The sequence below is a fragment of the Gouania willdenowi genome (assembly GCF_900634775.1).
Source record: "Gouania willdenowi chromosome 24 unlocalized genomic scaffold, fGouWil2.1 scaffold_320_arrow_ctg1, whole genome shotgun sequence".
Taxonomy (NCBI): Eukaryota; Metazoa; Chordata; class Actinopteri; order Blenniiformes; family Gobiesocidae; genus Gouania; species Gouania willdenowi.
In genome coordinates, this window is record NW_021144848.1 from 4636006 (window position 1) to 4650892 (window position 14887).

The 14887-nt window shown below is 41.6% G+C and overlaps 1 protein-coding gene across 3 annotated transcripts; it reads left to right on the forward strand.

Annotated features, from left to right (window-relative positions):
* Positions 1-1390: 1390 nt before the first annotated feature.
* On the forward strand, positions 1391-14749 carry LOC114458166 (ankyrin repeat and SOCS box protein 2-like). 3 transcript variants are annotated; one of them, XM_028440454.1, is made up of 10 exons: positions 1391-1468; positions 2608-2832; positions 2913-3023; positions 3084-3253; positions 12247-12402; positions 12462-12707; positions 12978-13149; positions 13312-13867; positions 14233-14386; positions 14466-14749. In XM_028440454.1, the coding sequence occupies exons 2-10, from the start codon at positions 2609-2611 to the stop codon at positions 14642-14644; spliced, it is 1968 nt and encodes a 655-aa protein (XP_028296255.1). In that variant the 5' UTR covers positions 1391-1468; position 2608; the 3' UTR covers positions 14645-14749. The 3 variants fall into 3 exon arrangements, with proteins under 3 accessions (XP_028296255.1, XP_028296256.1, XP_028296257.1); XM_028440455.1 differs by lacking the exon at positions 12462-12707; XM_028440456.1 differs by lacking the exons at positions 14233-14386; positions 14466-14749 and adding an exon at positions 13953-14183 and having other exon boundaries at positions 13312-13912.
* Positions 14750-14887: the final 138 nt, after the last annotated feature.

A 14887-nucleotide genomic window follows, 5' to 3' on the forward strand; every position in this document is an offset into this window, starting at 1 on the left:
ATGGCTAGTTAGTGGTGAACCAGGTTAACTATGGTTAGTTAGTGGGTGAAACAGGTTAAATATGGTTAGTTAGTAGGTGAAACAGGTTAAATATGGTTAGTTAGTTGGTGAACCGGGTTAACTATGGCTAGTTAGTGGTGAACCAGGTTAACTATGGTTAGTTAGTAGGTGAAACAGGTTAAATATGGTTAGTTAGTTGGTGAACCGGGTTAACTATGGCTAGTTAGTGGTGAACCAGGTTAACTATGGTTAGTTAGTGGTGAACCAGGTTAACTATGGTTAGTTAGTGGGTGAAACAGGTTAAATATGGTTAGTTAGTAGGTGAAACAGGTTAAATATGGTTAGTTAGTTGGTGAACCGGGTTAACTATGGCTAGTTAGTGGTGAACCAGGTTAACTATGGTTAGTTAGTGGTGAACCAGGTTAACTATGGTTAGTTAGTGGGTGAAACAGGTTAAATATGGTTAGCTAGTTGGTGAACCGGGTTAACTATGGTTAGTTAATTGGTGAACCAGGTTTACTATGGTTAGTTAGTGGGTGAACCAGGTTAACTATGATTAGTTAGTGGTGAACCAGGTTAACTATGGTTAGTTAGTTGGTGAACCAGGTTAACTATGGTTAGTTAGTTGGTGAACCAGGTTAACTATGGTTAGTGGGTGAACCAGGTTAACTATGGTTAGTTAGTGGGTGAAACAGGTTAAATATGGTTAGTTAGTTGGTGAACCAGGTTAACTATGGTTAGTTAGTGGTGAACCAGGTTAACTATGGTTAGTTAGTTGGTGAACCGGGTTAACTATGGCTAGTTAGTGGTGAAACAGGTTAACTATGGTTAGTTAGTGGTGAACCAGGTTAACTATGGTTAGTTAGTGGGTGAAACAGGTTAACTATGATTATTTAGTTGGTGAAACAGGTTAACTATGGTTAGTTAGTGGGTGAAACAGGTTAACTATGATTAGTTAGTTGGTGAAACAGGTTAACTATGGTTAGTTAGTTGGTGAAACAGGTTAACTATGGTTAGTTAGTTGGTGAAACAGGTTAACTATGGTTAGTTAGTGGGTGAAACAGGTTAACTATGATTAGTTAGTTGGTGAAACAGGTTAACTATGGTTAGTTAGTGGGTGAAACAGGTTAACTATGGTTAGTTAGTGGGTGAAACAGGTTAAATATGGTTAGTTACTTGGTGAAACAGGTTAACTATGGTTAGTTAGTGGGTGAACCAGGTTAACTATGGTTAGTTAGTGGGTGAAACAGGTTAAATATGGTTAGTTACTTGGTGAAACAGGTTAACTATGGTTAGTTAGTGGTGAACCAGGTTAACTATGGTTAGTTAGTGGTGAACCAGGGGCAGCAGTGAATCAGCAGTTTTATCTGCTGTAATCTGATCTGAACCTAAAATAAACTGCTCCACTCTTCACAGAACGACTGACGGCAACAGACCAACAACAACAGACTACCTTCACTGTTGGAAGGTTTGTGTGTTTTAAGCTTTGATTCATCACACACACACACACACACACACACACACACACACACACACACACACACACATTGGGATTGTGTTTTTTTGTGCGTTTTGTGTTTTAATGTCTTTTTGTTTTTGTTTATAGTTTAAAGTAAATGTTTGAAAGTGTTTCTTCAGGTTGTTGAAATGTTCCATGCATGTAGAGGGATTAGTACCTTAGGTTATCTATGTATTTATTATAAAGAAAAGGGCTGCAGTATTATTATGTATTCATAAAGCTACCATTAAAACTAAATAATCACCAATTAAATCTTGACAATATATTACAAAAGTAAAACATTATACTGCTAAATCACTATTTAAATGATGAACCATAGTAACCAACACACAACAGAACAAGGACACGTTAAGGTAGGTTATAATGGAAGTGTATTACATTATATACAGTTAATATTATATAGAATAATGTTTGATTTCATTTTTATTGATCATGTAAATGGAAACTTAAAAACAGTTTAAAATAAAATAAATAACATTAATAAATAAAACATTATCTTCATCTTCAAATTCTTACACATCTCAGTTTACATGAACACAATGTTTATAAAGTAGATTTTTATAGTTAATGTATATGAAAGTCTATAAAAAGTAACATGAATATAATAACACATGATCATGTGATCAACACATGCTAATTACTCATTTCTTGCCACACATCAAACATACATATTTAACCTGTACATTGGTGGTTAAATGAATCTGTTCCCACACAATTAAAATCTGTATTTTCTTCCAGAAATAGTGTTTTTGTTGGTTTAGTTTCTTACCAGGGATTTAAAACTTAAGGTTAGTCACAGGTGGAGGAAAGTTGATGGTCTGTAGATGTTGTAGGAATGTGCTGAGTCATTGTACAACGTGATTTATTTTAGGTTCATAAATTGTTATTTCATTATTTTATTAGTCATTAATCATTAATAACCTCTGTAAAAAATAACTATTTATTTCAATAGTTTTTTAAAGTGTGTGTGTGTGTGTGTGTGTGTGTGTGTGTGTCAGTTATCAGGACATTAATCACAGATAAACAGAGCTGATGATTGGGTTCTTATAGGATCTGAACCCATGATGATGATGATGTTGTGATTTCAGGATGTCCACAGTCTCATCTGAACAAAGTATGGAGGATTATTCTCTCTACAGGAACCTCAGTGATGATGAATTACTGCAAGTCGCCATCGAGCGCAGTTTGTCCCACACACACAACGACACGTTGAGTTCTGGTCCTGAAAGCAGACTCAGCTCCCAGAATGCACCTCCTGCTCCATCAGCTCAGTACAGCTCTCCAAACCCTCCCAGTGAACGTCCTCCTGATCTGTACGTTCACCTAAACTCCTCCCATCATCCATCACTCTGTGTTGTGATTGGTCGATGAACCTGGTGATTGTCTTTGACAGGAAGACGTTTGACGGGACGATCAGTCGCTTTGTCACTGGTTCTGGAAAGTCGATGGTAGCTTATCGCAGACATGACGGCAGCTTGGTTCACATCGGACCTGAACCTAAAGAGTGAGTAACGTGTAAAAGATAATAGAGCTAATCAGGAAGCTAACGAGTGTCCGTCCACAGGGAGGAGGAGCCTCTGTTCAAGGCCATCCGAGATGGAGATTTAATGAAAGTTCAAGATCTGCTGAAGCTTCCAGAAACAAACCTCACAATTCCAAACAAACAAGGATGGTTCTCCACCCACCAGGCGGCGTTTTACGGCCAGAGCGACTGTCTTCAACTGCTGCTCTCAGGTCAGTGTGTGTCAGTTACTCTCAGGTCAGTGTGTGTCAGTTACTCTCAGGTCAGTGTGTGTCAGTTACTCTCAGGTCAGTGTGTGTCAGTTACTCTCAGGTCAGTGTGTGTCAGTTACTCTCAGGTCAGTGTGTGTCAGTTACTCTCAGGTCAGTGTGTGTCTGTGACCATGTTTACATGGGAGTTTTAATTCCTCTTTAAATCAGAATGAACTATGTAAACACTAAATTCATAATTCTATTTATTTTCAAACTCTTCATTTAAACTTTTAAAAACATACAGGTACATTAGTACAGATTGATTGTATGATTATACATTCAAATATTAGCGTTGAACTCATAGTACCCAGATACAGAAACTAGTCAAAAATATAATAAAAAAACAAACAAACAAAAAGTCATCATAGGAATGGGATCCACACAAGGTTCCTGCTGCTTAACAGAAGGTTTTCCATGATGAATTCATGTTGGGTGTGGGATACATATGTATGTGTATATACGTATATATGCATATGTGTGTATCCATAAAATGAAGAGTCCGTCCTTAAGACTGCTCTACTGTAAAGTGTCTTGAGATACCATTGGTTATGATTTGGCGCTATACAAATAAAGATTGATTGATTGATTGATTGATTGATTGATTGATAAGTATACATATAAATCTATATATGCATACATACATACATACATACATACATGCACATATGTATGAACATATATACGTACATACATATGTACTGTAGGATCTCAGAGGGTTGTGAATATCTCCTCCAGTATTAATTAATGAGAGGGCAGCTTCAAAACATGTGGGCTAATGTAGCAGGTTTCTGATCACACCTTTCACAAGACGTGTCCACATCTGGAAACATCTTTGATCATTTTGCCTTTGACAGATGTAAACGATGCAATACTTAGAACTATATCAATCTGTGCCTTACACACACAGAAGAGGAGTGTTTGTCCATTGGTCCTCAGTCATTTCCACTCCTAACTCCTCCTCCCTAACTCCTCCTCCCTGACTCCTCCTCCCTGACTCCTCCTCCCTGACTCCTCCTCCCTGACTCCTCCTCCCTAACTCCTCCTCCCTGACTCCTCCTCCCTGACTCTTTGAAGTGGTAGAAAGTGGTGATATTTTCCACAGTTTCCTATAAAAACCTCGATATGAAGCCTTTTGTCAACGGCTCAGATGATAGGAGTTCTTCTCAGATGTTGGTTGGGAAAGGACGGGAATGTGGTCTGAACAAAATTTAGAATCTACAAGTATTTAAAAAATCTTGTTTGTGTAAATGATATTTTTCTTTTAATTGGTTAAATGAGGGAAATATCTGATTCAAGAACAAATCCCTTACAGAATGTATTCCTTTAAGATGCCATTGATGAAATGATGAACGTGTGATTATTAATGAGGAATCATTGACATCCTCACTATTGTATTCGTTCCCCTTTATTATTAGATTTTATTATTATTCTTCCGTCCTCTCAAACTCCTCCCACAGTTTTCAACCAATTTCAACAATTGAGGAATCAAACTTTTCAGAAAATTCTGCACTTCTCTGCTATGGTTCAGTTTTTTTGAAACTTTTCAACTTTTTGAGTTATTTCTCGTGAAACTTGTTGTTCTCATCCACTTACATTGAAAGTTCCAACAATTTTGACCCTCTTTAGAATTTTTATCCCTCTTCATTGTCGGCCATTTTGAAACTGATCCAAACCATTCAACCTTTAACATGTTCAGCTAGTACAACTTCTTTCAACCTTTCAAACTTATTTCAACCTTTTTCAACTTTCTCAAAATTTTCAAAATTTTTAAACTTTTTCAAACTTCTTCAACCTTTTTCAAACTTTTGAACCTTTTTGAACCATTTCAACCTTTTTCATCCATTTCAAACTTTTTGAATGCTAAAACAAGGCTATTGCTAACGCTATGCCAATGCCAACGCTATGCCAATGCTAACGCTATGCCAATGCTAACGCAATGTTAATGCTAATGCTAGCACAATGCTAATGTTAGTTAATGCTAGCGCAATGCCAACGCAATGCTAATGCTAGCACATTGCTAATGCTAGCGCAATACTAATGCTAGCACAATGCTAATGCCAGCGCAATGCTAATGCCAACGCAATTCTAATGCTAGGGCAATGCTAATGTTTGCGCAATGGTAATGCTAACGTAATGTTAATGCTAGCACAATGCTAATGCTAACCCAATACTAATGCTTGCGCAATGCTAACGTAATGGTAATGTTAGCGCAATGCTAATGTTAGCGCAATGCTTATGCTAACGCAATGTTAATGCTAACGTAGTGCTAATGTTAGCACAATGCTAATACTAATGCTAGCGCAATGCCAATGCGAGCGCAATGCTAATGCTAGCGTAATACTAATGCTAGCACAATACTAATATTAACTCAATGCCAAAGCTAGCGCAATGCTAATGCTAGCACAATGCTAATGCTAACCCAATACTAATGCTTGCGCAATGCTAACGTAATACTAATGTTAGCGCAATGCTAATGTTAACGCTATGCTTATGCTAACGCAATGTTAATGCTAACGCAATGCTAATGTTAGCGCAATGCTAATGTTAGCGCAATGCTAATACTAATGCTAATGCTAGCGCAATGCCAATGCAATGCTAATGCTAGCGCAATGCTAATGCCAGCACAATACTAATATTAACTCAATGCCAATGCTAGCGCAATGTTAATGCTGGCGCAATGCTAATGCTAACGTAATGCTAATGTTAGGACAATGCTAATGCTAGCGCAATGCTAATGCTAATGCTAGCGTAATGCTAATGTTAGGACAATGCTAATGTTAGGACAATGCTAATGTTAGCGCAATGCTAGCACAATGCTAATGTTAGCACAATGCTAATGTTAGCACAATGCTAATGCTAGAGCAATGCTAATGCTAGCGCAATGCCAACGCAATGCTAATGCTAGCACATTGCTAATGCTAGTGCAATGCTAATGCTAGCACAATGTTAATGTTAGTGCAATGCTAATGCTAGCACAATGCTAATGCTTGCGCATTAAGGCTAAATGTCAATGATTACACTGTTCATCAAACTTTTCAACCTTTTTCAACTTTTTTCAAATTTTTTCAACCTTTTCAACTTTTTCAACCTTTTCAAAATATTCCAAATTTTTCAACTATTTCAACCTTTTCAACTTTTTCAACCTTTTCAAACTTTTTCAGCCTTTTTTTTAACCTTTTTCAAACTTTTTTTAAACTTTTCAACTAATGCTTCAGCTGTTTGTTCACTTTCAGCTCATTCTGGGAATTTACTTATACTAGTCTATAAACTGGTTTTAGCGATTGTTGCTAAGTTATTACAACGTTAAGGCTATTGCTAGGTTAATGCTATGCTAATGTAGTGCGACGGGGGCCAGCACATGCATCCTCACTTGCATTTTCTTCAGGAAATGCAAAAATTCTAGTTAGTAATTAGGATGAGTGTGGAAGCTTCCTGATTTGTGCCCAAATGTTTACGGAATGGAAGACCACTGAATTAGCAGTTTTCATTGTTATTGGCAAAGCCAAATATACTATTACCTTTAACGAGGAATGAAGACAGCTTTGATTTTCCATCGTGGCCCAAACAGTGACATAGCACAAATATTACAGTAATAAAGCCCAGAACAAGGCAACCCCATCCCACCTTGTGGTTTTGGTTTTTGTAGAAAGGTTTTCTTAATTATATGATTTTTTTATTCCAAATAAAGTTAGAGATTATGGATTCTATTCTCTTAAAAATGTTTTGTAATTAGGATGTGTATGCTCTGAAATAGAAATAAAAACTTGGGTAGGACATTCATTCTAATTATGTTTATTCGTCCCGTTAATGAAATTCGTAAGTTTGTCCATTTGTCAACGTTCTTTGTTGTTTGATCAGTTAATTTCAAAAAGTTTTGCTTAAAAAGTCCCAAATATTCCTTTGTAATATTTATTTCTAGATATTTAAACTGTCTGGAGATTGTAAATGGAAAGGTCATCAATGTATTAATGCCTTTTTCAGCCTTTGAGTTTATTGGAAATAATATGCTTTTTAATTTATGTTTAATTTCTAACCAGATATTTTGATAACTCCTCCAATATTTTCATTAATGCTGGAACAGAGTTAGATATATATATAATATATAATAACAGGTCATCTGCATATAAATTCCTCCCCGTGTGATCCCAACATATTCATCTGTTGTCTGCAGTAGGATTGGGCATCCATACCTCATAGAGCCACTTAAAGATAGATATTATTATAGAAGAGTTTATATTATTTGTTTGAACAGAAACTTGGAGGTTGGCATTAAATAATTTAACCAAGGAGACAAATTTAGGGCCAAATCCTAATTTAGAATAATTAGTCCTATTCAACCCCGTCGAAGGCTTTTTCCGCATCCAGTGAACGTACAATCTCAGAATGTGAAGATTCTGTGTCTTTCGTCTGAATAATATTTAATAACCTTCGTATATTGAAGAACAGTTGTCTGTCTTTTATAAAAGCTATTTGGTCTTGAGACACCATTGTTGGAAGAATCCTTTTTATTTTAAAATCTACATCTAACAGACTCACTGGTCTGTAGGATCTTTTTTATGAATTAAAGAAATAGTTGTTTTTTGATCAGTGCTTCATTGAATACCTGTAACAAAATGAAGGATATGAGTTTTAAATGTTTTATTAAATTCTGACGTGTAGCCATCTGGGCCAGGTGCTTTTGATCTTTGCATTTATTAATATCTATTTCTATCTCTTCCCTGGTTATTAGTGAGGTGTATTAACTGCTTAATATGATATCCATTTATGCTATATACCTTTTCATTTAAAAGTTGAGTATAGGCTTCAACTAGGATTTAACCATATGGGGTTTACTATCCTAGCAGTTGTCCCTGTGGACCTGCTGTTTGCATGTGACATTGCCTTGTGACAAAGGGGGGCATCTTATCCCCATTTCCTGCTCTTCCTCAAATTGTAGCTTTAGGCCATAAACTATCTAACTCCGGCCTTTGTTCATTGTCAGGTGATGGTCTTACCACCTTAATGGACAAATGTTGCTTCCTTTTCTTTGTGTCCCAGAGAAGGGTGGTTTAGTAATCATGTGATGTCTAAGAACTTTGTGAAGGATATAAGCTTCTCTCCTGTTCTTGCTTCAGAGTAAATCTGCTCTCACAGGGTTTTTGTCTCTCCCTTGTTCTTTTGATTCTGCTTGTGTTAATAGACTTTGTATTATTATGCGAGCCAGTTTCATCTACGATCCTTTTTCATCCTCCACATCATCACCCGGGAAAACACAACATTAGTTTTTCTAATTGTTCTTTATGCTCATTATCAATTGTCGAATTTTTCTAAAGAAACTATCAAATAAACTTGGGTCATTCCCTGACTCTGTTGAATGTAATTTTTGGTAAAACGTCTTGAAAACATTATTTATCTCTTGAGGGTCATTCGTGGTTTATTTGTACGTATTTCTGTTATCAGTCTAGATGAACCCTGCTCTCTGATTGGTCAGCCAACATCTTTTTAGCTCCTTCTTCTTGTTCATAGTGTCTGTGTTTAACTTGAGCTAAAGGTTTTGTAGTTTTAGTTGTAAAAATTAGATTAGGTTCTGTTTTACAGGGTATGGCGCAGGGACTGAATTGGGAGACATAAATGATGTGGCTCTAGAAGTGTTTGCAAAAATGTCAAATGAGCTTGGCCACTTGATGTCTACCTTGGTCGTGACACAACGTCAGGTGTGGCTTGCCCAGGCACCTCTGTCTGACGATTGTAGAAACTGTACTGTACTGTGCAAACTTCCTGTTATGTCTGGTTGGTTGTTTGGGCCAGAAGCGAAGAAGGCTTTCGAGCGCAGAAAGCAATCACACCAGGCTTCGGAAGTCTGGGGTCAACATAGTAGGGGCATGGCACCTTCTGCTCAGCATTATAGGGGGCGGGTTGCACTGGACTTGCATCGCTCCAGGTACCTCAACCCCCCACTGCCTCAGCCCTGGCACCATGATCAAGTGGTTGCGTGCGGCCCAAACCCATTGGTGAGCAGTTGCCCAACCGCCAGCCCCAGCAGGCATGGGGACACTCAGACCTCGTGAAAGCCAGATGTGTGTCACAAGAGGTGGCCAAACTTTTGAACAAAGGAGCCATGACTATAGTCTACCCACGTTCACAGAACAATGGGTTCTATTCCACACACTTTCTGGTTCCAAAAAAAGACGGTTCTCTCAGACTTATACTAGACCTCACGGGTCTGAACAGGCACCTAAAAATCTTACCATTTTAGAGACTTTGCATGGTCGACGTCCTGCAGATAATAACACCTGGAGAGTGGTTTACCTTCATAGATCTGAAAGAAGCATATTTTCACGTGCCAATCCACCCAGAGCACTGAAAATATCTCTGCTTTGCCTATCAGGGCCAGGTTTACGAGTTTGCCATTCTGCTATTTGGTCTGTCTCTGGCTCCCCATGTATTCACAAGATGTGCGAGGGCAGCCTTAACAACACTGTGCCTATCGGGGGTAAAGATACTTTCTTATCTCGATGACTGGCTCATTTGCACCCCCTCAGAAAGGGAGGAGGAACAAGTGATGATAAGGGTTCTGTCTCATATCGAGGCATTTGGCATGTCAGTGAATTACAAAAAAACCTCTCTGCATCCAACCCAGCAGACCACCTTTATTGGTATGGCTCTGGATTCCGTGACAATACAGGCACGACTGACTATTCAGAGGGTGGAGAGGATCCACATCCTTGTGCAGTCTTTCCATCTAGGGGCAAGGCTGACAGTCCAAACATGACTCAGACTGATGGGAATGTTGGCGTCAGTCTTGGCAATAACCCCTCTGGGGCTACTACATCTTCAGAGATGGTTCAACAGCCTTCATATCGACCCCTCTCCGCAAAAGTGGGTTAAGATCATGGTTACCCGCAGGTGCTTGGGTTATCTCAGGTGGAGAGACGACACATTCCTGTTACACGGGTTCCCTCTCGGCTCAGTGCCAGCGAGACAGGAGGTGGTGACAACAGATGCCTTGTCTCAGGGCTGAGGCACAGTGTGGCAAAAGAGGTCAGTACAGGGAGTTCGGGGCCCCCAGTGGAGAGAACGCCAAATCAATGTGTTAGAACTGCGAGCTGTATACTTGGTGTTAAAGTACTTCTTGTCCTTTCTCAAGGGGAAGCATGTGCATGTACGGACATAAAGCACCTCCACGGTGTATCACATCAATCATCGGGGGGGGGACCAGATCCTTAGAGTCCCTGAAAGAGGCCCAGCGGCTGTGGTCATGGGCTTATCCTCTTTTTACCTCAATGAGCACCTGCCGAGCAGAGTGAACTCTGTGGCGGATTTTCTCTCTCGTCTGAAGCTGCCCCCTGGCGAGTGGAGATTGCACCCCCAGGTGGTACAGAATATCTGCGAACAGTATGGGGAAGCCCGGGTAGATATGTATGCCTCGGAGAGAACAACTCATTGTCCACTGTGGTTCTCCCTGGCAGAGACCAGTGCCCCATTCGGGATGGATGCCCTAGCCAAGAGCTGGCCCAGCGGTCTGCTTTTCGCATTTCCTCCAATCCCCCTGTTGTTGGCCACGTTTCACAGGGTGAGATTATTGGCTTACAGGGTTCTCTTGGTAGCTCCCAAGTGGCCCTTGGGACCATGGTATTCAGTGCTTCAAAGCCTGTTGCAGAGGGACCTTTGGCAGCTTCTATCAAAGCTGGACCTCCTGTCCCAGCTGGACGGGAAGGTTTGGCATCCATCCTCAATCCTTCTTTGGCTTTGGGTCTGGCCATTGAAGGTGATTGGTCACTCTTGACTGAGCTGGATCCCTCTATATGTGACACCTTGCAAAGTGCAAGAGCCCCTTTCACCCAATTGGTGTATACAAATTGCAGGGCGACCTTTTCATCTTGGTGCAGCGAGAGGAGCTTAGATCCGTACTCGTGCCCTGTACAGTACAGACGGTTCAGGGGTGATACTTTGGCCGAACATATCATTCCTGCCTAAGGTGCTGCCACCCTGTCATGCTAATCGGCCCATTGATTTGGCAGTGTACGTTTGCATCCCGGGTGGAGGAAAGGGCTGACACAGGCGACGCAAGGTTTTAGATGCTCAGAGCAGCTGTTTGTTTGCTACAGCGGTAGGAATAAGGGATGTGCACTGTCTAAACAGCGCTTATTCAATTGGATTGTGGAAATAATCAAGAAGGCTTATGAGGTAGCCAGTAAACCTGCCCCTTCTGAAGTTACCTGCCATTCTACTAGGGGTGTGGTGACATTCTGAGTGGCAATGAGGGGAGTATCATTGTCAGAGATTTGTGCTGCAGCATCCTGGACTTGCACCATGCACCTTCTCAAGGTTCTATTGCCTTGATGTGGCCTCTGGGTCCTCACTGGCATCGACTATCCTGCCACTGGCTGCTACGGCAGACTAGGAGGTGGGTACAATTCCTCTTGACACTTCTGGTATTAGTCATTCACTATTATTGCTGCCTACTGGCAGTCAGGAGGGAATGAAACAGAACGTAAGTTACAGGGGTAACGATGGTTCTGTGAATTCCTGGATGACTGCCAGTATCACCGGTCACTTGGAATCCTCCAGAGCAAGAAGATTTTTAGAGGCAGAGTGTAAGCACGTAATATAAATAGCCTCGGAAGAGGCGTGCCGATAGCCTACTCGTCACATGACTTTGTTGACATTATTACTCGACCTGCGCACATTACTATGGTTATTCACAGAACCATAGTTACCCCTGTAACTTACGTTTGTTGTGTGTTTTTGTGAATATATCACGTTCATCCCCTGTCCAATCAGAGCCTTCCCAGCCCCCAGACCAAAAAAGGAATTGAATAAAGTCAAATAAACCGGTTTCACATGTAAACCTCAATTCGGGAATTACTATTTCCATGTAAACATGAAACAGAACACTTTAATTCTGAATGATTTAATTTGGAATAACTAATTCCAAAATAAATTAAACTAACTCTGTCTGTGTGTGTGTGTAGCTCAGCCCAGGCTGACCAATCAGAGGACGTCTCATGGAGAATCTTCCCTCATAGTTTCTGTGAGCAGAGAACAGCTGCGATGCGTTCAAGTGCTGCTGGAAAACGGAGCCGACCCTGATATTCCAAACTCAGATAATGAGACGCCGCTTTACAAAGGTAAACAAACTATTTCTTCTTCTTCTGCTGCTGTTTGTTGTGATGGTTCTGTTCCACAGCCTGTGAGAAGAACAACCCGGCAATAGTAGCAGCTCTGTTGCATCGCGGCGTGGCGGTGAACGCTCGCTGTATTCAAAGCTGCACAGCACTGCAGGAAGCAGCCACTCAGAACAACGTAGAGATCTGTGAGCTGCTGCTGAAAAACGGCGCCAAACACGCTCTGAAAAATAGGTTTGGACTCTCCCCGTTGTTCTCTGCTGCTCAGAGCGGACAAACGCACGCCCTGCGCTGCCTGCTCAGCCACGGTGAGGACCGCTCCCACCTCTGACTGACCTCTGACCTCTAGCTGACATCTCACTGACCTCTGACTGATCTATGACTGACCTCTGACTGACATTATACTGACCTCTGACTGACCTTTAGCTGACCTCTGACTGACGTCCGACTGACCTGAGACTAACCTCTGACTGACCTTTAGCTGACCTCTGACTGACCTCTAGCTCACCTTTAGCTGACATGTCACTGACCTCTGACTAACCTCTGAATGACCTCTAGCTGACCTCTGACCCTTGCAGGAGCTGACGTTAACAGCGAGGCAGCAGATGGCGCCACCGCTCTGTACGAGGCGTGTAAGAACGGCCACAAAGCCGTGGTGGAGATGCTGCTGTCGCACAACGCAGACGCTAACAAGCCTGGGAAACGAGGACTTTTACCGCTGCATATCGCTACCCAACAAGGAAGTGATGCGTGAGTACCATATGACCGTGACCTCTCCCCTCCTATCTGTGCTCTCTGACCGTTGGTGGAATTTACTATGGCAATACGTTGTGTCATTTCCTCCTCTGCATTTTACCAACCATAGAATGGTTAAAGTTGTTGCTGTGGAAACCATTCTGTCTCCGCCCACAGCATCGTGTCCATGTTGGTACCAGTAACTAGTAAGACCCGGGTCAAAAGAAGTGGAATCAGCCCACTGCATTTAGCAGCAGAGCGTAACCGTGACAACATCCTGGAGTCTTTGATCGAGGACGGATTTGATGTGAACGCCGAGCTGAGCGACGAGCGCTGCTCGCTGTACGAGGACCGCCGCCGCACCGTGCTCTTCTTCTCTGTGGTTAATAACAACCTCCACGCCACTCGGCTTCTGCTGGCAGCTGGAGCCGACCCAAACCGCGACCTGCTCCGCCCACTGATGGTGGCGGCACGGACCGGCTGCTTCCAGAGCGTTCGCCTGCTGGTGGAGCACGGCGCCCACATTAACGCCCCCATCCCCACGCACCCCACCTCCTTCCCAGCAGTTTACATGTTCTCCATGAAGAACCTGTACATCTTCAAGTACCTGCTAGACCACGGAGGCCACGCCCACTCCTGCTTCACCTGTGTGTACGGCAGCCGGCCTCATCCTCCAATCAGGACCTCCCGATCAGAGGGAGCGGGGTCTCAAATCCACAACTCAGGCGTTCAGGTGACTCTTCATGACACTCATTATTTAATTCTATCAGCATCCAACATCAAAGTTAGGATGCAAACATCAAAGTTAGGATGCTAACATTACAGTAAGCATGCTAACATCAAAGTTAAGATGCTAACATCACAGTGAGGATGCTAACAGTTGACCAACCTCTGCCGTACCCATGACGTCTACGTGATATTATATCATATATCACTCAGTCACTGATGCTCGTTGCTTTCTCTTTATATCACTGATCAATCAATATGTTCACTTAGTTACTGTGTGTCTAATGGATGTATTGATCGTGTGGGACACAGTAGTACAGACAGGTGCCAGTGTTCAAAACAGTCATTGATTATGGAATGTTTGACTGACAGTTCTGTGAGATGATCTCTGTTCCGAGTATCAGTCGGTGGGCGGGGCCAATCATTGACGTCCTATTGGACTACGTTGGTCACGTGACTCTCTGCTCTAAGCTGATGGAACATTTAGAAAGTTTCCCTGACTGGAGCCACATCAAAGACAAAGCAGGTAATCAATCATATCGATGATGAGAAGAAGTGCTCTGATTGGTTCTGACTGTTCTGTGCTCTGATTGGTCCGCTTCTAGTCGGCCCTCGGCCTTTGCTGCACCTCTGCAGACTTCAGATCATCTCATTGGTCGGACAGCGGCAGTTGGAGACGTTGCCCATTCCTGGAGCTCTGATTGGTTACTTAAATCACAAAGTGGGAGAGCTCCTCCCACTGGAAGCAGAGGATGAACTGGACTGGGAGGACTTTAATGAATGATATCAGTGTGTTTAATAGTTAATTATTGAGTGTTAGGTCACATGACCAACAAGAAAAATGTAAAAAAAAAAAAAAGGAAATAAAAGGAGAACAACATGCTAAATCTACCAGTAAAACACTTTGATATAAAATGAGGCTATGAGTAGTACTTTAGTATGAGTAGTACTTTAGTATGAGTAGTACGCTAGTATGAGTAGTACGCTAGTATGAGTAGTACGCTAGTATGAGTAGTATGTTAGTATG

What these genes read in the sequence shown, in the direction of transcription:
- LOC114458166 (XM_028440454.1), top strand. Translation starts at nt 2,609, where the DNA reads ATGTCCACAGTCTCATCTGAACAAAGTATGGAGGATTATTCTCTCTAC. An exon ending in TGAGACGCCGCTTTACAAAG is followed by an intron (nt 12,403 to 12,461) that starts GTAAACAAACTA and finishes TCTGTTCCACAG; the next exon opens with CCTGTGAGAAGAACAACCCG. An exon ending in CCACATCAAAGACAAAGCAG is followed by an intron (nt 14,387 to 14,465) that starts GTAATCAATCAT and finishes GTCCGCTTCTAG; the next exon opens with TCGGCCCTCGGCCTTTGCTG.